Source organism: Pleurodeles waltl, chromosome 6, assembly GCF_031143425.1.
Source record: "Pleurodeles waltl isolate 20211129_DDA chromosome 6, aPleWal1.hap1.20221129, whole genome shotgun sequence".
Taxonomy (NCBI): Eukaryota; Metazoa; Chordata; class Amphibia; order Caudata; family Salamandridae; genus Pleurodeles; species Pleurodeles waltl.
The window spans coordinates 749,534,762-749,560,643 of record NC_090445.1 but is presented as its reverse complement, the minus strand read 5'-3'; the positions used below and the strand labels follow the sequence as shown (position 1 = coordinate 749,560,643).

At 47.7% G+C, this 25,882-nt stretch overlaps 1 protein-coding gene across 2 annotated transcripts in view; it reads right to left on the bottom strand.

Moving 5' to 3' along the window:
- Positions 1-25,882, bottom strand: part of AFAP1L2 (actin filament associated protein 1 like 2) — a 478,342-nt gene that overhangs the window by 42,775 nt on the left and 409,685 nt on the right. For both annotated transcript variants that reach the window (XM_069239306.1, XM_069239307.1), the window contains exon 8: positions 4,771-4,860. In XM_069239306.1, coding sequence (XP_069095407.1) covers positions 4,771-4,860 — 90 coding nt within the window. The remainder of the gene's footprint in view (positions 1-4,770; positions 4,861-25,882) is intronic.

Here is a 25,882-nt window from a genome sequence, read left to right as displayed (position 1 = left end):
CAAGCAGGAGGTACTCTTAAGGATTAATAGCTTGAAACAAGCTATTGCTTTAGTGCTGGACAGCTTTCAAGCCTCTTCCTACAAGACTTTTGCCCTTGAACTGCCCACTTTACTGGAGGAAGGGTCTAAAAGTTTCAGTACGAACCAGGGTGATTTCCCATCTATGGAACAGATGACATTTAATAATCTCAACCCCCAAAAAAATCTACTTTGGGCTTGTCTTTCCAACCCAGATCTCTCCTCAAATCTGGACATCAAGACTTTTGCTGACATCTTGATCTACAGACGGCATGGAGCAGTGCCATTATTGATTCATGCAGATCAAGCTGGCATTAAATAAAGGTGGAATCCTGGAGACAATAAGACAAACCATTTCACATCATCAATATAGCTAGGTAGAGGGGAAGAGATGTAATATTGCTGTTCTTGGATGCAGAGAAGGTGCTTGACAGGGTGTACTGGGGTTCAGCTGTAGGTACTTGCAGATCCTTTGGGTTTGCAACTTACTTTGTGGGATGAGTTCCAGCCAGGTACCTAAAGCCAAGAGTAGACATAGGGATAAACGGCTATCAGGAAGCATAGACATTCAGAAAGGTACCTGATGGGCTGCCATCTGTCTCCTTGACTCTTTGCACTCAGATTTAAGTCCCTTTTACAAACAATCAGAGATAAGACCTCTATAAGGGCTCTATGCTCTTAAGCTTACAGCCATTGTGGATGACATCCTTGTAGCACTGATAGCATCTGAGCAAGTCAACTGGCGTAACTGTTATTTCCTTGTACCCCTTTTACAATTTCTCTGTCCATGACACTTTGCAGTTCCCCTTGACCACTGTAACAGTGTAGGACCCGGTGGTTCCCCTTACGAGTCTGGCAGGTGTTCAAACTTTTGTAAGAAAATCAGTAACATGCGCCATTCTTTAGGTTCTGACAGCTGCGGAAGGCACCTGCCCTCCTAACTTACTCCCCCACCCCCAATGGCCGAGACTCCATGCTTAGAAACAGCGATATTGGCAATGGTAACCCGCTAGCTGTGAGTATAGTAAGCAGCTTCTTTGTCAACATCATAAATTGTAGCTATAGTTAATTGTCCAACTCTCCCATTGCCTTGCCAGTTTTCAAGCTCCTCTATTAATGACATTTCTTGTTACAACTTAATCATGCAAAGTCACTGAAACCAATCCTAGCTATACACACCACACCTATGTATTGTATTTGAATAACTCTATGAGGATCCAGGGTTCCTTTCACATAGAATGCTTGCATGGACCATGAATGCTGGCACCTACACATCTATGTTCATTGGCGCCCTAGGCTGCTGGGCCACCTCTATTTCTTCTGCCTTAGACCCTTCTCTGTACTGTGTTTCTCTGAGCAAGAGTTTGAAAATGTTAATGTACTCAATGGCTATTATTTCTTCCTTTGCTCTCAGAAGAAGGTGCCTTCCCCACCCAATGGGTTCACTGCACCATATTTGGCAACTTGTTTGATTTATCTTCCCATTTCTTCTTCCCTTGTTCAGCCTCCCCCTGTTCCTTTGTCTCCGTTGCATTGGCTTTGTCACTTTCTCCCTCCGATTCAGTTTGATTCACTTTGTTACTTCCTACCTCCGATTCTATCTTTGTCAACCCTTCATCTCATTCAGTCTCTGTGTCCACACATGTGGCCACCCCCATCTCTCACATACCTTCTGTGTCTGTCTTTCCTTCCCCACTGTTCTTATTGTCTAGCAGATTCCTTTCTCAGAACTCAAAAAGTGTTTTTGGAACACAGTTTAACCTCCCCTTTGATGTCCCTCACTTCTCTTATACTTATTCTCCCGTTTTCACACTCCGCTATGCAGCTATGCAGCATGCCCTCCCTCACCAATGCTCCACATTCTCACTCTCAGGCTGTTCTGCCTCCCATTTTATACTCTGCAACATCCTCTCCTTCTATCAGTGGCTTGCCTCCTCTCTTTTGACTCTACAGATGACAACTGTGCTTGTAACCCAGGTGCTCCCCTGTCCTTTGCCTTGGGCGTTTGTCCTTCACAGCATTCCCCTTCATCACAGACTATCCACTGCCTTCATCTTCTTTGTTTAGCACAGTCGCTCACCCTTCTCCATGTTCAATGCCAGGTCCCTTTCACTCCTAGTCTCAACCTAGGCCTCTTCAGAAAAGGTTTGACTTTCTCCTCCCTCTCTCTCTTCAACTATCCCACCTTCTTCATGCAATACATATTTGCTCTTTGTCCTTCATCACCGCGTTGTGCATCACTATTGCCACTGACCTCACTGTAGCTTTCTGGGTACCTGGCCATTACCCCTAGTGAGTCTGTTCATGCAAAACAATTGTCCAAAGGGTTTGTCACTTGCATTGCTAACCTTCTTGAAGTGAGGGTGCACTGGTCACTTCTGCCCTCTCTGCTAGCTGCCAACCAGCTGCCCTTTACTAGCCACCTCTGTCTCACTTGCTGGGGATGCTGATCCTGTCAGACGGTGATCTGAAAATCCCCTTCTAAGCCATCATGCCCCTCATGGTTGTCTTCCCTCTGCCTTCTTCAGACTCATGTGGCTCTGCACTGCCTGGGGGCCCTTCCACCTTACATCCATTCATTCATTCCCACTCTATCAAGACGCTTCCTTGCATGCTTCTTCGTCCGCCTGCGTTGGCAGGCCAGCTCTAGTATTCCCTGCTACTGTGTGTGTCAGGTTGCCCTTTCTGACAGCCATATTGTTTGAGGACTGACCACTTTTAACCCTGCTCTACCATATGGGCCCTTGATTCTCTTCCTGGATCCACTAGGCTTCTTGTTGGGGTAAAGACAGAGTTTGTGAATGTGTCTGTCAATCTCTACACTGGGATGGGGCCTCTGTGGCGCTGTCCATGCCTGCCCCTCCTAGTCCACTCCCCATGGGCCTTTGCTCCTCCTTTCACTGGTATCCACTCTCGCTTTGCAACATGAATCTCCTGGGGATGTCAACACCCCCAGGATGAAAGACACTGGGCTCCTTCCCCACCTGGGGGATTCATACGCAGGAACTGCTTTAGCAGCCCCCACTGATGCAGCCCTTCTAGGTCTAATTTGAGGCTAAAGCTCAACGGGTAATTTTCCTGGTGACCTCATGGTACACTGTGAGTGTGGCCTGGACGTATTTCTCAGATGGTGTCCATCCTTCATAGCGAAAGCTGGGGCAAAGTGCACCCCTGAAAAGTCTAACATAAGATGTGAGACGTGACTGCCACTGAGTCATCTGTCCATGCTTTGTGTTCCCCCACAGTTATCCAGACAGTGAGGAAATTCTCTTCCCTCTGCCCAAGACACAACTAGACAGAGAAAAGCTGACATAGACATGATGTGCACAAGCTTTCAGACTCTAACTTTGTTGTTTTAAATTCACAAATTGGGTTTAGGGCCTAAACTTACAACAAGCATTGACAAAGTCAACTGGTCTGGCAATGCGAGAGCTATTGGCTTTGTCAATGTTAATGTCTTTTAGCCATGTAGGCCAGGAGTACAATTAAGCGAGTAAGCAGCGGTTTATCCATGTTTTCTCACCTTGTAGAACTCACCCAGGAAATAAGTATCTAATAGTCTTTCAGTCGAAATCGAGCGCTTTACATAAGCACTAGTTACATGCCACAAGCTGACATGGATTATTTATAGTCATAGGAAGGTTAAGTGATATGCCCAGAATCATAGGATGTTGATCATATGGCGAGACGTGGACCTAGGTCTCCAGTTCCAAAGTTCGAAGCTCTGATCGTAGATCGTAATGGCACACAATGGGTACCTAGAGGGAGCGAGGCAGTGGCTCGAAAAACGAAAGCAGATTAGGAGGACTGCTCCAAAACAAAGAAGCCATCATGTGACCAGCACTCCCTCCACTCTTCTCAGGGACAGAACGGGTGTCCAGGGCAGAAACCCGTAGCCCTGACAACAAGGTAATAACTGAAACTGAAAGGAATTTAGAGCTAATGCGGGATATCTACAAGAACAGACATGCAACTTGCAGGGGGAGGGAGTCCTGAAATTGTAATAAAAAATGTGTAAGTGGACAAAACTATTAAGGTATGGAACTTTCTTCATCGGGCTTCGGTGGATCACAACACAAGAAAGTGCACTGTAACCAGGACTCCATGTTTGACTGTCTGTGCCCTGCTCTGAACGCTGCTGAGTCTGGTGTCTTCATAGACAACCCTAAGGTGCTCTCAGTGAGCCTGTGTCTGCTGAATGTGCACACAAAGATACACAAACGGTGGTGGGTGAGAGGTGAGGGCAGTGGGGCTTAGGTGGAAGGCTGTGGGTCGTTGCTGAAACAGGTAGTGGGTTGGTAGCGTGTGGGTAAGAAACGGAATGAGGCAAAGGGGAAATGCAAGCACTCTTGTGGAGTGCTGGAACACAAAAAAACTCAAAAAACAGGAGCAGTGGGAGGACACAAAAACTTGGTCCGGGAGGAGGGCCAAACATAGAAGAGGATGTGACGCAGGCATGGCTTGACAAACAGGAACAAAAAGAACGAAGCAGTAGGAAACCAGTGAAAAAATGTGTGCGGGCTGTAAGCCCATTGTGTGTAAGTAACACGTCTCAAAGAAACAGTGCATGCGCTGTTTAGTGGAGACATGAAAAAGACAAATGATTAAAGTCAGGAAAAGAGGCAATGTTATTTTTTTAATATTTTCACAATTGTATGTAAATTCAGCACCATCCGTACAGGTGAACATTGAAAACATAATATAGGGATCATGATGAAGCTGTTTAAAAGTGCGTGCATGTGGCAGACTTGCCTTTGAGTGAGAGCTTCGATGCACATCATTGATGTACAGGTTTCCCTCTGATCCTCCAGAAGGCAGCAGACCACTGATCTCTCGGATTACCTGCATGGAAGGGAAACAGTATTTCAGTTCTAGCACAACACTGCCTCAGCTGGTTGTTTTTTGCTCAATTCAGGAACCTGTCAGGAGTGGTAGATTTTTTCAAGCTAACAATATCCACGTATTTATTCTCGTTGGTCATTATTACTCCTCCTTTCTATTTTTGGGCTTTTTCATCCCTTCATATATCTTCTTTGCCTTAAACATCCCTCCTCCCCTTTCTTTGCGCCTCATGTTTCTTGTTTGGCTTATTTCTCATTTTCATCCTCAGTTTACCATGCTAGTTGTGACACCTTCAGCCAGTGCTGGCTTTCTTGGCCAACAAAACCTCTTATACTGAGATCTGGCAACCTAAGCATATAATGGAAAATGTCAATCGACAAGTCCCAGAATGCCTCTGGATAAAAGTCAGGAAAGGCTGGAGTTGTTGATGGGGTCAGTTGGCAGCAGTGAGGCAATCATCTGACCAGAATCCAAAGGAGTGGACGAGTCCATGAAAGTGCTGGCTCAGCCATCCATTGCCAACTTCTGGGCCTTTATCTGCGCTCTCTGAAGAGGAATGGTTTTGCTGTTAGTGTTCCCTGGGATCCACACTTCTTTCAGTTAGTAGATATTTGTTTTTTGGGAGTTCCTACATGAAACAATATTCACACACATTGTTTTGATTGCTTTTATTGCTTCTCAATGATTTACAAGCATTTCCCAGTTCTTCCCAGCAGAATATCGGGCCAGAGTTCACTAAGCTTGTTGAAATGGAAACCTTCTGCTCACACCTCGAATGCTGGGAGCAGAAAGATCCAGCTCATTGTCCTATGTAAGCCAGCAGATGGTGCCCACTGTGATGAGTAATAACAGAAACGAACATGGAAGAAAGTGGCACAATCGAGTGCAGCTATGTTTGGAACATACAGCTAAGATTCTCATTCTGCTGTATAAGCAGCACTGATAAGCCCACCTGGATGATCCAGGCATATAAACATGTCAATTGTACACCACAGACGCTGCTGTTCATAATCAAAGGACTGCTGCAAGATCTTTGGGAAACATGATGATGATGGAATTCAACTCATAAAATCCACCATCCTAACATCACCTTCTCATACTTGAACTCAATGTGTCTTTTTAGTTTTTTTCCACTGATAATGTAGATTCCTCCAAGTTCTCTCAGTAGCCTTTCTCTTGTCACCAGACACCCCATGACTTACATATCTCATTTGGAGAAGACTTAGGTGTCAGCTGAAAATTATCATCTTAGAGATCGAGTTTTAGAGTTTTTCTACCCTGCAAACAGAATACGCCCAATATTGCAGGTTCCAAAGCTACAAACATCAACTGATGGTTTTAACCTTCTGATGGATTTAAAAGAGGCGCTCACTCTTGGTCAGTACTTACTTCCAATGAAGTACTCAATATCACTCAAACAAGAAAAGTGTGATGCAAGCAGTGAATTATTATTGTTTATAAAATCTGCTTCTCTCCGTACTGACTTCTTGGAGTTAAGAGTTACGGTAAAAGATGCAGTGCTTAATGTGAGCACCGGCACTTCCTTTTGAGGGCTGACACTTATGTTTCTACCTCAAGCATTTACTGCGAGCAAAAGACACATATGGGAAAGGCAGAGGAAGAGAAAAATGAAAAAGTCGCACAAAGGGAGAAAGCTGCAAGAGTGAGCTTAAGGGACAGGAAGTGGCTGTAAATGGATTAAAGAGCCCAGAGATGGCTTCAGGATTATACTGCTTCAGTATTCTGTGCTCGCACATTTAATTGCAGCAGCCACGTGTTTCAGAGGGGAGCTTTAGGCACCGGCATATTTTTATTTACAAATTAAGCACTGAAAAGATGATAGCTAGAGTTCATCCCGCCAACAGAAAGTCATTCAGTACCTACAACAGTTTGCTCTAGCTTTCTCAGCAACTGGACAGACCAGACAAACCCTGGACTCCATGCTGGCCGAACATAACTCAAGTGTTGCCTCAGCACGCATGAATATTTATAGATAGGTGCTCAGAATGTAATGCAAAAAAATTAAGCTGGCAAGATGAAGGGAGAGAGAGAAAAGGTAGACAGAGTCATGAATTACATTAGTGGAACAAATTAGGGGTATTGCACTATCCCTGCTTTACTTAATCTCTGATACTGAAATTAAATGTAAACCAGTTTAAAGCCAGACCCAACCTGACCTAACCAAACCAAACCCACCCACACCAGACCAAGCCAAACCAAATTTTATGTAACCTACCCCAATCAAACATAACCTAACCGTGATTAACCTCTGCTGACTCAACCAGTCGTTCCCTTGCCCAAATAAACCTTTTCTGGTTTAATCAAACCCCATCGCATCAAAACAATCTGACTTTGCCAATCTAGGCCTCACCCGATACACACCAAACCTAATCTGAATTAATCAAACAAACCCTAATCCAATTGAATCTCAACTGAACCTAACCTAAATCAATCTAATCTATTACGATCTAAAAACTGTGAAAAAAAAAAAAAAAAAAAAGCCAAGCCAAAATCAAGGTAACACAACAAATTATCAAATGTATCTTAACCAAGCTAAATGGAGCCAGACTGTTTCAAACCAAACCTGTCCCATTTGAAGCAGGCAACATCACTCAACCAAACCCAACGCAATACAACTTGAAACCGTAGATTCGAATTCAAATTCAAAGAATCTTTATTCGGCTGAAAACAGCCATAAAAGCAAATGACACACACAAAGAAACCGATAAAACCACATGATTAAAATACAGTAAAATGCCATAGCATAATAAAAGTCACAATCTACGCCTAATATAGCATGCAACTTAATCCAAAACACTGATTTACTTGAGCGAACAGCAGCCTGGAGAAATAAGAGCACAGGTTCACATGTTTCCTTATCTGACAATGCCAGTAAAAAATGGTAAGTGGGAAGACAACCCCGAAGAGCCCTACGTATCAGCAGCGGTACGAGGAATCTTCTAGTGTACAGTTAATATTATTCACAAAAAAGAGACAGTGCAACATCATTTGATTGTGCAAAGTGCTACAAGGGCATATCGTGGATTCCAGTTTTGTCTGATACTTACTCCGGAAACATAAAAAATACTTCACAACCCCCGCCCGAAAACTAGACAATAAAAACCTTAGCCTGCTCATGGTATAAAGTCAATAAGTAATTAGTAGTGATAACACAGATTTTAGAAATAAATAAGTCTTCACTGTTGTCTTATGCTCCTCAACCTGCAACCTCTCGGCTTTAGTGTGCTCTAATAAAAGGACTTGCACATGCCGTCTGTAAGCCGAGGCCCTCTTCTGCCATCTTTAAATAAATGTGCTCGGCCAATCGTCTCTACAGGTTTACTAATGTACGCTAACCCCGGAGGAGCATGCCCCTTTTGGTGGAGAAGTGTGGCTCAATGGTTAGAGCGGCAGACCCTAAAGCAGAGATCTGGCTCAAGACCAGGGTTCAAGTCCCGCTTCGGCAGGTCTTGGGCTCAATTCCCCTTGACCAAATAATTCTCGCCTCGGTGCCTAATCTAATTCATGGGTCCCACTCTGCAACTCTGGGCAAAAGCTTGCTTAATCTCCACAACGGCCCCAACAGCGCTTGGATGCCTGGCTTCACCCTGGGGGTGCTCAGGAGTGGGCGCCTCACAGGGAAAAGCCAGGAGGGGTTCCATAGCGGTATGAGTACAGCGCCTTGAGACCCTAACGGGTGAGTAGTGCACTATACAAGTGCTAATTTACATTTTTACATTTTATCACAGGACAGACGATCAGAGAACATCTCTCTGCTCAATACAGCTTCCTCATACTTCCAAATAGACAGCCACATCACCACAATAGCTCAGGCCCAATTTACTATGGCATATGAAGCTGGAAGTTAATTGAGGGGCTAATAACCATCTCCGACAAACGATTTTCCTCCCTTTGCAAATTAGTCCGCCCCCCCTACACCCTATATTCTTTCCCCATAGGTTGCTATCAGGGTACCCTGCACAGAATATATATGCAGAAGCAAACTCAAAGGTTTCCCTCCCTTTGGGGAGGGGAGACTCGGCAACGAAAGAGTGGCCCTTTCAAACTTGGCCCACTTTGAGCAATATGATGGGCCCAGGAGCCAGAGGAGCTAAAAGTTACATCTAACAAGGGGACAGTGCTGGTGCTTACTAAGACGTTGGTGCCCACATTAAAAGTTAATGGGCACTTTCACGTGGTCCCACACAACATTATAAAAGACTTGTTAAAATTTTTTACCAAATCAAGGTTTGACATGAAATCAACAAAACAATAAAGTAGGAGACACAGGGCCTTGGGAGTACGGACCATAAAAAACACCTCATCTGCATAAAGCAGCACAGGGAGGTGGGCACCCTTCACCTTGGGCATATCTGTGGTGCATTTACATAGCTCTGTACTTAATTCATTGATACATAAAATAAAAAGGATTGGGGCAAGGACACACCCCTGCCTCTCCCTCCGCCCAATACTGAATTCTTCTGTAGTTTTCCCATTATTCCCATACGTCACTCTTGCCTTGGTCTCTGTGTACAAAGATGCCATCAAATGAACTAAAGAAGGATCCATTTGTAAATTAATGAGCATTTGCCACAGCTTCCCCCAATTCACACAAAGGGTGTGGATAGATCCATAAAGGCTAATTACAATGCAGATTTCTTAGCCACAGTATACGTTCCAACAATCAAGCCCAAATTAAGACATTGTTCCGTTGTACCCAAGACACTGCGCAAACCATATTGACATCTATGTATCACATCATTGTCCTTGGCCCACTCAACTACTCTATTATATAATACCCTTCCCAAAATGTTGGTCAGGATATCTATCAAGGAAATAGGTCGATAACACTTCAGCTGTGCTCTGTCCCCTTCTTAAATATCAGCACAATAATTGAATAGGACTATGTACCGGGAATCAACGTGTCATTCAAACAGTTATAAACATTAGCCAATAACTGGGCCCATAAATCTACATTACACTTAATCACATCAATCGGGACACCATTGGGCCCTGGCACCTTCCCACCTACCCTCCTGTGCAGCATGGAAGGCGCCAGGGCCCTTAACTGCAACTGACACCTCCTGCACAGAAAAAAATGGGAAGAGGGGATCCCCAGACCAATAACATTCAGTACCCTTGAAATACATTTTTTCAAAATACGTCACCCAATCCTTCCCCCTCATGTGGCAAGTGGTCAACAGAACATTATGGTCCAACGAGCATAAGTCGGAAACAGCCCTCCAAAACGATTTGCCATCTTTAGTGTAAGCTGCCATAGTTTGTGAATCCCATTGCTCAAAATAACGTCTTTCCTTCTCCTCGCAGTCACTGCTTTATAATTTTTACGCTTCGCAGCCACCAAAGAGCGATCATGGGGTCTGATAGTTAGGGCCTTACGCAACTCCAGGTTGGCCCAAGAACAGTCATGGTCGAACCAACGTGGGTGGTCAAGATCAGCTCTAACTGGTTTTGAAAGAGAAAGTCTAATCTTTTCAGAGAGGCTCACAAACGCCCAGAAGATAATTTCTTTATCCCCACCCACTTGAAGACACTCCATAACAGTATTTAAACTTTATGATAAAAACCTAGTGATAAACTTAAGAGGGTCACCAAGTTTCCAACATAACCTAAGTTTATCAGTGGATGTGGACACATTTTCAAGGCTTGTGACTATTTGATGGAGTTGTGACTTTCAGGGTTATTACAATTGGGTTGTGATCCCCATAATCGATCTTAACAATGATGCTGTTCAGTAACAGCCCCTCAAGTTTTGAGAAATAAAAATATAATCCTTAATTGAGGAGCAATTCCTACCTCTATGCCTGGGCAACCCCTGTCCATCTGGCCCTGCTTCCTCCATAACATTACACAAACCTACATTGGGAACCAGAGCCAATAGTTCCTTACTGCGTTCAAAATGCCTACCGGAATCACATACAGCCCCCTCAGCTCCTAAGACTGGGAGACTAGCATTGAAATCACCCCCCAGGCAGAAACAGATTTGAGATTTTTCATCCACAGGGAGGAGACATGAGAAAAGACTAGAAAATGTAAGATTTGGCACGCTCAGAGAATCATTATTATAAAAACCCACCCCCTGCAAGCAAATTAACCCAAATTGATAACCCACCTGATGCCCTGCTGGCACGAGAAGGTACCGCAGGAAGACTAAAACATGCACATATGTCAAACTCAATCAGGTTGATTTCCCATGTTTCTTGTAGCATAACAATACCGCACAATTTTATGAGCTTTTGCCAATCTGGTAAAATAATCTTGGAACATAATCCAGTGACATTCCAATATATAATCATTGACCCAGGGCTTTTAATATCAGTAGAAGTAACAGTTCTGGAATAAGCACAACTACCAAGCGCTTGAACTTTGGGGCTAAACCGTTTGTCAACAGAAAAGCATCCACTACCCCAAAGCCATGATTCAGTGAGAGCACCTGCTGTTCATTCAGGCTAAAGTTTTGCTTACAGGGCTCAGCAATTCCCCCAACCTCGGCTGGAACAAAAGATTGAAGTCCGTCATTTTGGTCCTCAAGGGGGAAGACCTATTGGTGGTGGCTACTGCAAATTGAGTCAGGTGGCAGATTTCCCTATCTCCATGGCACTAGGGTGGCGACAGGAATAACCAAGTGTCAGGATAATAATTCCCCTCTACTTGGGTGTACTGTATTGAAGTCACCTAACAATCACTTTGCCAAGTAGGGGGACCTACAGTTTATCACTATGCAGTCCCCCAAGAGATTCTTATTCATCAGCCCCACCCAGCCCTCCCGCCTGACAAACAGCTAGCAATTTACAGTGACATCGTAGACTTGGAACTAGCTCTATCCAAGCTTAAAAAAATCATATCTAAAGCAATGCAAACTTAAATCCAAACAGCTGATGTCAACCACAATTAACCAAACCCAAGCCAATCTCAATGCAGGCTTCAGCCATTTTAAAATGCCAATGTTAAACAACCAGGTCTACAGTGTCTAACTGTTTGTAAGGCCACTTTTAGGAGTACAAATATTTGTTCTAAAACCTCAAACTAGCGGGGAAGGAATGGTTTAGGTTAAAGTCAATGTAAAATATTTTTCCAATGAAAAATATTGTAATGTTCCTTTATTAAAAAGTGTTTGTTGCTTGGGAGTATTCAGGTACCTCTGAAAATCATGAAGATCATGGGCAAGGTTTTTTTTTCAAACAACATTGACATCACTATAAGCAGAAATGCATCCTTTGTATTTATTTGCATAGGATATATGTCATTCAATGGCTGGAAGCTTGCATACAGGACAGCTACATTAGAGGCTCTCTCAATGCAAAGACTCAAGAGTAGGAACTCTATATTATACATATTAAAATATATAACACATAGGAGTTAGCAGGTCCAACAGAATTATGAGTTTAATGGAAACACCACTGCCCAGTGGCACCCAACCCAGGGATGTCACCTAGAGCACACAGGTAAAAACTCCTTTCTCTCTTCTAAAAGCATCAGGCCATTTGATGCACAGCAAGGAAGTATCACTAATCTCTATTCTTGGCCAGCTAAAAGCCATCACAGATCAGGACAGCATGCTTATCTTATATCTTTCTGGAGCCTTTGATACAGTTTTGCATTCTGTTCTCATCTCCTGCCTTAATGAATCTAGGGTTAGATTCAAATCTGTAGACTTGCTAGTCTCAATTCTTACTGGCTGTTCACAAGCCGTTACTCCTAACCCCTTCAGGGAACACTTATACCTGTTATTGTGGAGTTGCACAGGGCTTCTCGCTCAACTTTACTTTATTTAACTTGCATATCACACCACTGTCCTCTCTTTCACTCGAACCTTTGGGCTTGCTTTTAAGATGTACATGGATGTCACTCAAATAATTCTGAGGCTTGACAGTAATCTCAATAAAGCTCAAACTAACTTTCAGAGTGGTCTTTCTTTTTGTGGCAGAATGAATGAGTAACAACACTACAACTTAATTCCAGCAATAAAGTGGTTTAATTATGGGGGTGCCCCACATTTGGTCTTACAGTTGGTGGCAGGTAGATCTGGGCCTTTCACCTTCCCAAGCTATCACTAGGCCTTATTACCAAAGTTACATTTACACATAAGCAAATCTACACATGTAATTTAACTCTCTCACTTTTGAGTAACTTTAGTACTTTGGGCTATTCACCATTTCCAGGTGTAAAGTTAGTCAATGGTTTAGCCTAACATGTCACCCACCGCCTGGTTACAGGGTGGAGTCCGACATCAAATATGACTGCAAAGTTACTACTAGAGGAGACTTTTCAACCATATTTGATGTCTTTACACTTGGCAGAGACCTCAGCTCTTGGAGTGGAAATCTCTGCATGCCGAAGTATGTGGAAAAGTTCAAAAGTTTATTGCATCATTACTAACTTTAACTTTTTGAATACATTACATTTGAAATAAAATAATTTTCTGACGTTTAATGAAAACAAATGTCACCTAAATTAAAAACTACATTTTTATTATATTTAAGTTTATTACAAGTGATGTATAGAATTAACAACGGTACTTATTCGTAATAAATAATGTGAAATTGATGTTTAACTTTAAAAAAGGTTAGTAAAATGCTGAAAAAAAAATATTTATTTGAAAAAAACTAAAAGAACTAAAATGATGACTTATTTTTTAATCATGTAAGTAATTTAACTTATGAGAATAATAGTAAATATGGAGTTTTATATCCCTGTCATCTTTATTTTTCTATGGGAAGGTGTTTTAGTACCAGTGAGTGGCCATTCTGAGATGGAGTACATTTATGATTGTTGTGGGTCCTTCTTGGAGGTAGTAACTATAGAAGTACAGTTTATGAATAGGCAGCGGGATACTCTTTGGGGTTTGCATTCTCACGTCGCTTTGCAGAATCCAGGCATTCACTGGTGTGCTATGACAACTGTTAAGGAAAACGGCATTGTCTTTTTTTACAGCAATTATTTTCTCCTTTTTTTTAGGTTACAATACTGTAGTGTCCTGCTGGACACGTTCTAGTGTTTGGCCAGCCTCTCTGCTGAGGGCTGGCCTCCCACCTACACCCCACACCCACCCAACACAGGCGTCACCGGTCAGATGACCCTGGCAATAAAAAGGGCCGGGCGCACGTGCCCAGGGCCAGTTCTCCCGACCATGCCAGGTGTCTGTGTGATTTATTCTAGTAGCATGAGGGCCTAGGGCCCCAACACTACATTGGCGATGAGGCGGGTCTGACCCACCCTAGCGGTAATTGAGCCTGAGTGACGAGGACAGCACCAACGACGTGCCTGCTAACCCCACCGGGCATGAGGTGAGCCGGGGGTACAAGGAAAGAACCATCCCATCAGTGCGTGCTTTCCCCTCGACAGACTGCCGCTGCTGAAAAGGAAGAAAGCGCAATGCAGCCCCAGCCCGAATAGCACTTCGGAGGAAGGTAAAGGCTGTCCTGCTGCCCCTCCCCGCATTTGCCCAAGGCCGCCCCCGTGTCGAGTGAAGCGCGGCCGCAGCATGTGGGAAGGCTGCCGGGCCCGCGCAATGTGCACATACGGTGCTGTCGTGCATTTTGAAATATAGATAAGGACACCAAGCAATGGCCGGGGCCGGGGCCGGCCGCCCCTGCCCCCAAGAAAGTAATGCGGCCGCCGCGTGTGCCACACTGCTGCGGCCGAGAGTGAAGGACATGGTGCGATCGTGCACCAAGAACAAATGAAAAGGCACTGGGGCCGCTTCCCCCCTCTGTTTTCAAGTAATGGTGCTGTTGCGCACCGAGAAAGTAAATGGTGGAGAAAAAGAAAAGCGGCCGGGCCGGTCGCCCCTGCCCCACCTTCAAGAGAGAACTGCCAGGACTGCTGCTGGCGCGAGGAGGGTGGCGCAACGGTGCTGCCCCACACCGGAATCACAGAAAATGCCCAGGGCCGCCCCCCCCCCTTCCCAGCAGTAACGAAGGCAAGAGGTGCTTCCAAGCGCCATAAAAGAAGAAAGGAAAAGTGTCCAGGGCCACTCTCCCACCCCAGAAATGCCAGCAACGCGGCCCCCAGCATGAGAAATCTGGTGCGGCCGCGCACCAGATAAAAGCGCATAAGAAAGAAAAATGCTACCATTGTGAAGCATGGTGCTGGCATGCACCAAAGCCAAAAGAGAAAAGAAAATGCCAAGAGCCAGCCCCCAGCTGCCGCGTGGTCTGAGAGCACATCGGTGCAGACACGCACCGAAAACAAATTGAAATACATGGTGCAGACACGCACCAAGTACTAGGCAATTGCCGAGGGTCGCCCCCACCTCCCCTTTTAAGGAAAACGTGTGGAATAAAGCATCGGTGCAGACACGCACCGAAAAGAAATTGAATTATATGGTGCATACACGCACCAAAGCAGAGAAATGCTGTTGTACAGCCACCACAAACTTCAATTTGGTGGAAGGAAGAGGAGGGCAGTGCCCCCACCCCCCTCGCTGAACCTCATGCTGTCTGTCTGCTGCCTGCATCTGCAAATGAGGCTGAGCAGAAAAGGGACATGTTAAAAAAAAAAAAGGAAAGAAGAAAGAGACGTGTAGAAATAAGGAAAAGGGCACTTACCTACAGATCTGGAAACCTGCAAAAGCCCCCACCAGCCTGAAGACCTCCTCAGCAGCATGGTTTCACCGGCATCTGCCTCAAAACAAACGAGGCCGGTAGGAGGAAGACTGTCTTTCAAGTTGAAAAAAAGAAGTGCACTACTGGCATCCAGTGGCCAAAATCGGTACTGCACCCTTTTCTATTTTAAAGTGAGAAAAAAAAACAGCTTTATCAAAAGAAAGTCTACAGCAACACCCAAGAGAGTGACTGCACAAGAATAACAGCGCGCTTGCGGAGCAAAATGGCGCAGAAGACGGAAACAGCACACAAGATGACAACGACGCGAACAACGCTGCACGGGGACAGAGAGGACTGCAGCTGTCCCAGCCAAGCTGCAACGGCGAGAAATAAACGCAAGTGCCAAGTGAGGCACGAGGAGAGCGCGCATGGACTGCGCAGCCCCTGGCGGGCGTCCGCTGCCACCGCAGAAAAAGAGAACGCCACATGCCCCACAAGTGGTAGACATCACCGCAGGACAAGAAAGGGACATGCCAGGCGTTACCATAGGACGCCCAGAAAAGAGACTATGTCACATGCGCAGAGAGCTGCGCCAGAGAACGTGACGACTAAGGCAGCGCCTGTGAAATTGGAGAGAGCACCCGAGAGCGTGACGTAACGCACGGGACAAGAGGCCGTGCCAGCCGGCCTTTCAGCAACACAAGATGGCCACCGTTGGCCCATCACACAGAAGGTCATCAGAAGCGACCAACCCTGCAAAGCACACGCAGGTTCAAGCAAGACCCAGTGCCAAGAAAGCACTGCCTTGGGGCGCAAGCACTGCGCCCTCAAGTGAAGAGGAAGCGGAAAAGAAAGTGACCCTCCGTCACTGCCCTGCAACGGGCCAGAGACTCAGCAAGGAGTGTCCTCCCCCACACTGCCTCAAGACGGAGTCGGCAGTGACTCGCAACAGGCAAGAGGAGAGTCGCACAAGGAGTGTCCTCCCCAACACTGCCTCAAGACGGAGTCGGCAGTGGCTCGCAACAGGCAAGAGGAGAGTCGCACACCCCAAGTGGCATGATGCCACCCAGCAACACTGAGAAATGCCTAGTCCTTGGACAGGACAGGACCTTCTAAAGGTCCACACAACAAAGGAGAAGAAAGCGTGGCGCAGCACCACGCTATGAAGAAGGAAGAAAGAAGATTGTGTGACATCACCTGTCACACTGCAACACCTGACGACCACATAAGAACAAGAATAGAAGATCAACAGGGTGGAGAGTTGGAGGACTCATACAACAAAGAAAGAGTGCACCCACAGACAAGACCGCCACAGGGGTGCGGGGACGTCACTGGAGACAGCTCAGCGAGAGTACCAAACGTAAGACGCCATGCGCGAACCGCGTACTTGCCCCACGCTTCACAGTGTGACCGTCCAAGCCACCTGTCACCGGCTGCTTAAAGCAGGTGGCATCACTGCCAGCATCTGCACATGAGGAAAAGAAAGACTGCACTAGCTATGGCGAAGTCCCTCCAATCACCCTCACTCCAGCAACATCACTTGTCGTCCAGGTCTCCGAATGGCAAGCACCATCATTGCCATGTGCATCACGGTATCCATCAAAGGAGCAGTTAAACAACCAGACTGGAGTCCTACACCTCTGCGTTAATGCTCTGAAGAACCAGTCAACCAATGACCAACTGCTCGCCCTGTCTGTATCCTGCTCTCGGTGACAAGAGCAAGTCGTGACCTAGACCCATCTACCCCTGTAAGTGCACGAGCGACCAGTCAGTGGCTCCTAGGAGGTCTTGCAGCTGCCCTATGTGGCACACAAGCAGCCCCAGCGCAGACCACAAGCAGTCCCGTGACAACCCAGACAAGGGGTCTCTCAAGCTTGAGAGAGGACTGGACATTACCCCACCGATGAAGTCAAAGAGACAGACAGGGCTGTGCAATGGAGGCTCCCAACAGGTCACAGCACACCAAGACTGTCTTCAGTGAATTAACATGACACCAACTAGACACCCTCCTGGCAACGTGATAGACAATTGCCCTGAGTCCGTCTGAGAGCCCGCATGCACTTGATCCATGTCGGCAAGCGCCCTGACCACGGAACATCCACCCTTGTGGTTGCACAAATGATTTGTCCATGGCTCCTGTCGGAGAGCCTGCAGCGGCCGGCAGATGGCCCACACGCAGCCCAGCACAGTCCATGCCAGGCAAACCCATCGAAAGGGCCTCGAGGAAGTTCCATAGTGAAGAATCCAAAACCGAGAGGTGGTCTGGAACCAGCTCTGCCATCAGAGGGTCAGAACATACAAAGGCTTCAGTGGAGGACCTCACGCCATCACAGATGTCATCCGTCTTCAAGGGATTGGCCTTCGTGAAGCCAGGATGTCTCGGCAAGCAGATTCACAGTAGACTCCCCCAACGCTCGTGATGCACCCAATTCGAATGACGCACCCAATTCGAATGATACGCCCTATTTGAACAAATTGAACTGTAAACACCAACAGCCTCGCCACGAGTGCCCACAGGACTGAAGCACGGTGCATCTGTGGACACTTGTCCAACCATCTGACTGTCAGAGTCTGGATTTCTTCCACACTGTGTTCGTGCCCGGCTGTGACTGGTTAAATCATGAACTCATGCAGAAGGATCCGGGTGCTCCCAGCTGCACTTGCCCACGGTAATCCTGCGGCCTGCCTTCTTGAGGCCGAGAGACTGATGGTGGTGTTTTTGTTACTCTGTTTTTCTCTTTCAGGTTGGACTTTGTTTTGTTCCTTAAAGTTTTGGAGGAATGTAGTGTCCTGCTGGACACGTTCTAGTGTTTGGCCAGCCTCTCTGCTGAGGGCTGGCCTCCCACCTACACCCCACACCCACCCAACACAGGCGTCACCGGTCAGGTGACCCTGGCAATAAAAAGGGCCGGGCGCACGTGCCCAGGGCCAGTTCTCCCGACCATGCCAGGTGTCTGTGATTTATTCTAGTAGCATGAGGGCCTAGGGCCCCAACACTACAAATACTTTGTTCTTTCCCTGCAAACGTATCTCTAGTCCCCAAAATTCGCCAAGCTCAACATGGTGGGTGCTCTTTTGTTTAAGGGCTAACCCTTGGAACTCTCGGAGCACATCCATAAACATGCTAGCTTATCTCCTGGGAACTGCTACAGGCGCATGCTCACAACTAGACGGCAGGCTTGCCTCAGTCAGTCCGTGCACGTGCGTCAGTCTTTACTGATTCTTAGGGGCAGGTAATAGAACGTGTTATGAAGAAAGAAAAGGAAAGTGGAACTCCTGCCTCGGACCAATTGCATCTCTAAGAGCCTTACAATAGAACATGTTACTGGGTCTGTGAACAGAATGAGCACCGATGCAACTTAAGAGACGGCGCACCCTGTATATTGTATTCCTCTCATGTTCTTCAAGCCAGCAGTGACCCGCAGATGTGACCCGCAGACACAACCCGGTCAGTAGTGCTCGACGGATCTGGGCAAAACATACTGGTTTGTTTCAGAGGTTGATGTGCCTGTGGCTGGGGCCGAGTCCGGAAGTGCGTCCTGTGGCTCTGCTGCAGGAAGCCTTAGCACTGGACCCTGGGTAATTTCCAATTCCGAGAAGAATGTGGCTGGCCACGTCGCACGTAGGGCGACAATAAAGGGGACAGCTTCTTAGCGTCGCTCCCCTGTTAGAGGGAAAATTGGCCAGGGGGGGCCTCCGTACTAGGGAGGGTGGTCCACCCCCGGTTTATGGCCCCAAAAGGTGCGAGGAGGGAGGAGTGAGGCCAGGAGGTCCATTTAAGGGGTGACCTCCCAGGGCTGGGCCTCTTGGCGAAAGGCGAGCAACGCGCTGGACGGGAGAGAGGCTGAGTCCTGATACAGACATCTGGCATGGCAAGGATGAGCTGAGGTGAGTCGGAGGAGGGGGTTGCGAGGGTTGGAGGCAGTGGCAAATCCCTACGTTTTGGAAAGGGATATGGGTCCGAGAAAGCGGGGAAGACGCAAGTTACAGATCCGTAGCCACCCGCTCCCTTCAGCCGCTGCCACCCAAAAAACCCTTCCTTCCTCCTTCCACCTAACCAGCACTCGGTCACAGACTTAGGTCGGGCACCGAAGGAAAGCCCCTCTCGTCCAGCACTTCGCAGACGCTCTCGTCCTGTGAGGGCTGCGCCAGCATAGTTGCTGGTTCCTTGGGCGCCGGGCCTATTAAAGAACCCGGTCCAAGAGGCGACCTACGCGCACTCGGTAACAGAAGGGCGAGGCCTTCCCGCGCCGGTCCTAGAGTGGAGGGCCGCCGACGAGGCAGGCAGCAGGCGCGTGGCAGGCAGCAGGCGCGTGGCAGCCTCTGGCTCTGCCTCCTGGTAAGCGACATGGCCGCGGGGAGCTACCGGTGCGGGGCCTGGGCCACGGCAGTCCCCACGCCGCGTGCAAAGTCCCCGACCCGTTGTGGCAAACGGGCGAAGGACCGGGAGGCTTAAGCCGCGCCTCCTCTGCCGCACCTCCGCACCTCAGCATATGGGGCGCGGAGCGAGGCTAAAAGAAGCAAAGCGAAGGAAAGGAGGTGCCGCACGAAGGAGTGCGCGCGGACACCTCCACCCATAACACCCGCGAGACCCAACGCCCGTATGGTGGGGGGCGCGCGAGGCGATAAAAAAAAAAAAAAAAAGAAGGCCCGACAGAAAAGCAGAAGGAGGTGCCGCGGGCACGAGGACACGCGGTAACCTCCACCTTCCCAACGCCCGGATGGCGGCGGGCGCGCCGGTGTCGGCATAAGAAGTTAAAAAAAAAAAAAAAAAAGTATATTAATAAATACAATGGAAGAGATAAAGGAAAGGCCGTGGCGAGGGCGCGCGGACACCTTCACTCCCCCAGCGCCCGCATGGCGGTGGGCGCTCAGTTGGGAAAGTTGAAAGATAAATAATATTTTAGCGATTGTGCCTCTCTGTCCGGGCGCGACGTCTGAAGCGCCCGCTTGGAGGGAGTTAGGTGCAGCGGGGTCGGGGGCAGACAGCCGCGTCGGCACACTAGGCACTCAAAGCCTGCCAGGTCGCGGGCCTACCAGGGCTCGTGTGAGGGGGGGGGCACCAGGCTGCGAGGGGGCGAGTACGTGCGCTGCATCGGGATTCGAAGCCGGCATCAGGGGGAAATGAAAGGCTTCGCAGGAGTCGTCCCCGTACCCCCCCCCATTGCAAACACACCTGCAGCTACTCCAAGATAACCACGTGCTGGGGCAAGACGATGCCGCAACGGGCCGAGTGGCGCTCGGCATAAAAAGGGTCAGGAATTGCAGGAATGGTTTGCAGCATTTGCGTGGTATCCAGGCGGGCACAGCAGGGATAATTGAAAGTTTGGCGGGAGCGGCAGCAGGACGCTAAAAAGGAACTAGGGGGGGGGGGCGATACCTGCATAGGACCGAGCGGTGCTCGGCAAATGGGTGGCTCAGGCTTCCGAATCCGCTCCTCAACATTAAAACAGAGGCCTTCGTTTTCGCCGCACACAAGAGTCTGGCCCCCTATCGCGAACAAACCACTGCTGCGTAAGGTATTCTGTGGTGCTATGTATGCAGAGTGCAGTCTAGACTGGCAAGCTTGGTATTTCCATGCCTTGCACTGCATAGCGCACGAGCACTGCACTACTCGTTACCCACTATATGCAGAGCTCACGTGTGCACAGACATTGTCCTATATTTGCAGTGTGCTATGCATGGCCTTGCTCTCACTGCCCAGAGCAGGCAGTGCTGCAGTGCACTATGGTACGGCCTCAGTATTACTGCTGAGTGCGTGACATGATGCTGAGTACGCTCAGTTCCATACTTGTTGCGTGCAGTTTAATGTGCCTCGTACCACCCTAACCCCCTGCATGCCTCACACCAATAGACACCGACTCGCTTAACTGCCTATTGCTGAATGTAGCCCCGCGCGGACCGGCTCTGACGGTCCACTGCTGCATCGTGTTCTGGCCACCGCTCCCACGTTCTTGCAGTAGGGCCCTGCCACTAACTGACTATCAATTCTCAGTGTAGGCAGTGCTGCCCTGCCACTGCAGGCAGGCACAAGCACTGCCTCGTTCTTGCGGTGCACCAAAGGCCAGGAATGTGGCATTTGTCAGGACAATTTCCGGGCTGTATTAAGGAACATGCACAATGCAGGAGAGCAGCAGAACGGTCTGCACCGCAGTGAAAGTGAAAGCCTTTCCCCTGCCTCTGCAAGCTCATTTGCATTTCACACACAGTTACCCAAAGACTGAGTTACAAAGAACAGACACACAGTAACAGTAGACTCCTCTGGGGATGTAATGCCTTTGCCCTAGATTTCAGCCTCCTTCAGGGCAGCCCTTAGTTAATGAGCTTGAACCTCCATTCTTGCAGTTCCCAGTTTCCATTGATGTGAGCATCACAAGCTGATGCTCTGGGGTTAATCATTACCCGAGGCACAGACGCACTTGGCACAGAAGGATGAACACCAAGAACTCTGCGGTGGTAGCACTGCATGTACCACGCCACTCTCTCACTGCCCGTGGCTGCAACGCAGACTACCCTGAAACTGTCCGGCTCTGCCTGCCAGTGACGTACTGATGCAATGTACTTTGGCACTGTCTCGCTATTCCCCGTTCAACGCTGGGACAACGTTCACCCAGGATATCAATTTGCCAAAAAAAAAAAAAAAAAAAAAAAAAAAAATAAGGGATGGGGGCACCTGGTCATGGCACCTTTCGCAGGCCGAGGGGTGCACATTGTGGGGGGCTGGCTTGTAGGGGGCACCAGAGGTACTTACACCTTGTGCCAAGTCCAGTTATCACTTAGTGTAGAAGAGGGTTTTCTAGCAGCTTAGGTTGATAGAAGGGAGCGATAGCAGAGCAGCTTCTGCTGGGCTAGGAGGCATTCAGAGCTCCTACCGTACCACGGGTGTCTGATGCACAATAGCATAAGAAAACACAATACACAGATACTAGGAGAAAGGTCCTTTGTTTTAGGACAATATGCCAAAAGGATCTCACCGAGTGCCCGCAGTATTGACCATCTTGTCTATACAATAAGTGAATCAGCCGCTGCCTTCTCCTACTTACCACTGGTGTCATACGCACAGTATTATAAGAAACACAATACACAGAAGTACAAGAAATAAGGGTACTTTATTTCAGGACAAGAGGCCAACAGCCACAGCATGAGGTTAAGTTAGATACGCACGATATGTGTACTCGTGAGGCAACCCTGCATCATGAAACCATTTACCTGGCAAAACTAGGAACGGCCTGGTAATTGTAGCATTACTAAGAATTCCTTGGGGGAGCCACCTGGGGAGCTGAAAGCCCCCGTTCAGTTATGACACAGGGATACGCAACAGTCGGGAGGCATTAAGACATACGAGGCTTGCAAAGGATAATATAACAAAATATAAAAAATAAAAATAAAAAATATATATATATATAATAAAATATATATATATATATATATATATATATATAGATATAATAAATAAAAAGAAAACATGTGTATCTTATCGGGACACTTAAGGTTGATTGAAGATATATATACATATATATATGGTAAGGTCACATGCACAGGGGAGGGTGCGTAACAATTGGAGATGCCGCCGGAGGGGGGTGGGCAACAGGTGTGCCGATCAACGCATCTCCAAGCTTTCTGATACCTTCAGGTAGAGTGGGCGCAAATGAAGTCAACTAACAACGCTCTAATACCCTTGTGTCGAGTTGGCATTAATAAATTGACAACACGACGGTGGTGGCAACCTTGAGCGGGGGAACCAGGTTCGGGGCTAGGCTTCCGCCCCTCGTCCCTCAAAACGGCCTAACCAAGGGGTCCTGGTACAAGGTCTATTCAATTAGGCCCATGGAATCGGGTGGGGCAGTAGGTTAACGGCCCCTTCGATAGCTCAGTTGGCAGAGCGGAGGACGGTGAGCAAAGTCAGGGATCTTTAGGTCTCGGGTTCGGATCCTGCTCGGAGGACAGGTTTACCCTAGGGTACCATTATCAACAGTATGTTACTGGTAACATGGGTAACACAGCGGCCCTATTATCAACAGTATGTTATGTGTAACATTGGTAACCCGGCTGCCTCCCCCACAAAAGATTCACTGCGGTGTCACAGGACTTAGCGAAGGTGGGGCAGCGATAGAGAGTAGGACAGCACCACCAGATCTGACATGCAAGAACGATTGTGGCAGCATACATAAGAGATGGACTTGTTGGAGGGTTGAGTCAGGCGAACGATTCCAGGCGCATGTGCATTTCTGGACTACGCTTTGGGAACAAAAAAAAAAACAAAAAAAAAGATGTGTATATATATATACACAATATTAATAAAATGAAATTAACATATATAAGTAAGTATAGCAATAAGGATGCGAAGCAGAAGCTTAGCCGCAAATAGCAGGACTCCAGGGCAATTGACAGGATAGAACTAGCAATATGGGACCTACCATCTGTGACTTATAACCTGCCTCCAAATTCTGTCTGACAGCCATATAGAGAGCAATGCGTGGCACTCAAGCTTATCCTGACTTGTAATGTTAGGGACTTGTCATTTGAGGAGACAAAGGGAGTGATTGAGTTAGGAGGCAAAGGCCTGTCACAGGAGCCTACACAGGTAAGGAAACTGCGGCCCAGCTACCGAGATGAGACGTGTTGTTGTCAAGCGGATGAGGCAGGCCAGTGGGGCAGGAGTTTATGCAGGTAATCATGCTGGGGCCCCAGCTGCCTCTAAGAGTAGGGTTGTGACCAATCGGTGGCCAGCAGCGCTGGGGCCTGGATGCATACACGGAGTGGGGTTATCGAAAATTAATAATAATGAGGAATAAGCAGATAAAAGAAAGGAGCAACATAGGTTTAGGAATTTTAAAGGAATTTCAGCCGGGCCGAACTGTAGCCCGGCTGTAAGAAGCGGGCTCTGGAGGTATTATCTCAAAGTAAGAAATGGCATGCACAGAGTACAAGGGTTCCCCTTAGAGGTAGGATAGTGCAAAAGGAGAGAATTCTATGTGGTATTTTGTGGTGGTGTGGTCGGCCAGTAGGCCTATCATGGGTTTGTGCGGGGGCATTGTGGTTCACATACAGGCAATGAATTAGGATCACACACATGCACGAAGTGGGGGGTTATTGGAAATTCAGAATAATAATGGATAAGCAGATAAACGAAAGGAGCGACATAGGTTTAGGAATTTTAAATGAATCTCAGCCGGGCCGAACTGTAGCCCAGCTGTAGGAAGCGCGCTCTGGAGGTATTATTTCAGAGCGAGGAATGGCATGCACAGAGTACAATCGTTCCCATTAGAGGTAAGATGGTGCGAAAGGAGAGAATTCTAATGCGCTGTTTTGTGGTGGTGTGATCGAGCAGTAGGCTTATCAGAGGTGTGCTGGGCGTTGTGGTTCACACACAGGCAATAAATTAGGAACACACACTCAGAGACAATTCCAGGCTAATAGGTTGTGTAGAGAAAATATCTTTCTAGTCTATTTTAAGAACCACAGGTGCAATATTTGCAAACAAAGGAAGTGGTGGCACAGGCGAAGAAAGGCACTTCAGTAATGCAGGGTAATGACTGCAGTAATGGCGGACACATCCGAGGAAGTTAAGGCATGGCAAAAAAAAAAAAAAAAAAAAGGGGGCATGTAAATATATTAGAGCATTGACGAGCCATAACATGTGCGGTAACATATGTCAAGAAGTGGTGAGGTAATGCTTCCCTTCTCGTCCATCTAGGGACTGCGACAGTATGATGATGGGGCCACTCCGTGGTGGCCAGAGCTGAACGCCTGGCCAGAGTGGGTGGCTGGAACCCGGTTTCAGCGATAGCAACTCGCCTGGATGGGAACCCCCTGGAACGTGATGTGCCATGTGTGAGCTAGAGTTGGCCAGCTGGTGGGCCAAGAAGGGGTTAAGCCAGCCTTTCCAGAAATCCACCTGGGGGGAAAACTAGCTAAACAACTGGCGGTAGAGGTCCATGGTGGCGGGCCGTCTTAACACTGGGTCTGGCCAGAAAGGTTGCCTGAGGGAGCTCTGAGGCAAAATTGGGCCAAGAAGATCCCAGGAGAGGTGATTCAGGGAGCCAGGTCTCCAGCCCCAAGTGGAATGTCCAGGCAAAGAGTCAGCCCGCGCAAGTGTGAATCAGCATGGATGGTATTCAGCAGATGGGTACAACGGTCTGAGGCGGGCACAGACACTTCCTAACAAGGGTAGAAACCCTCTCGAGATAACAGCCTGAGAATTAATAAGTAAGGAAGGAGCACAGGTGGGGGGGGCCTCGGTTATCGCGAGATGCCATCCCCGAGGCTTGGCAGAGTTACAGGGCGATCCTAAAGCTTATAAATGATTAAAAGGCCTCCAGATGGTGATTCCTGGAGCAAAAAGCTATTCCTCAGGCTACTTGGAGCCTTTTACGGCGGGGCCTGGGATGACGTGACGGCGCTCCTTAATCCCGCAAGGGACAGTTGGAATCCTGAGCAACTGTGGAGACTGG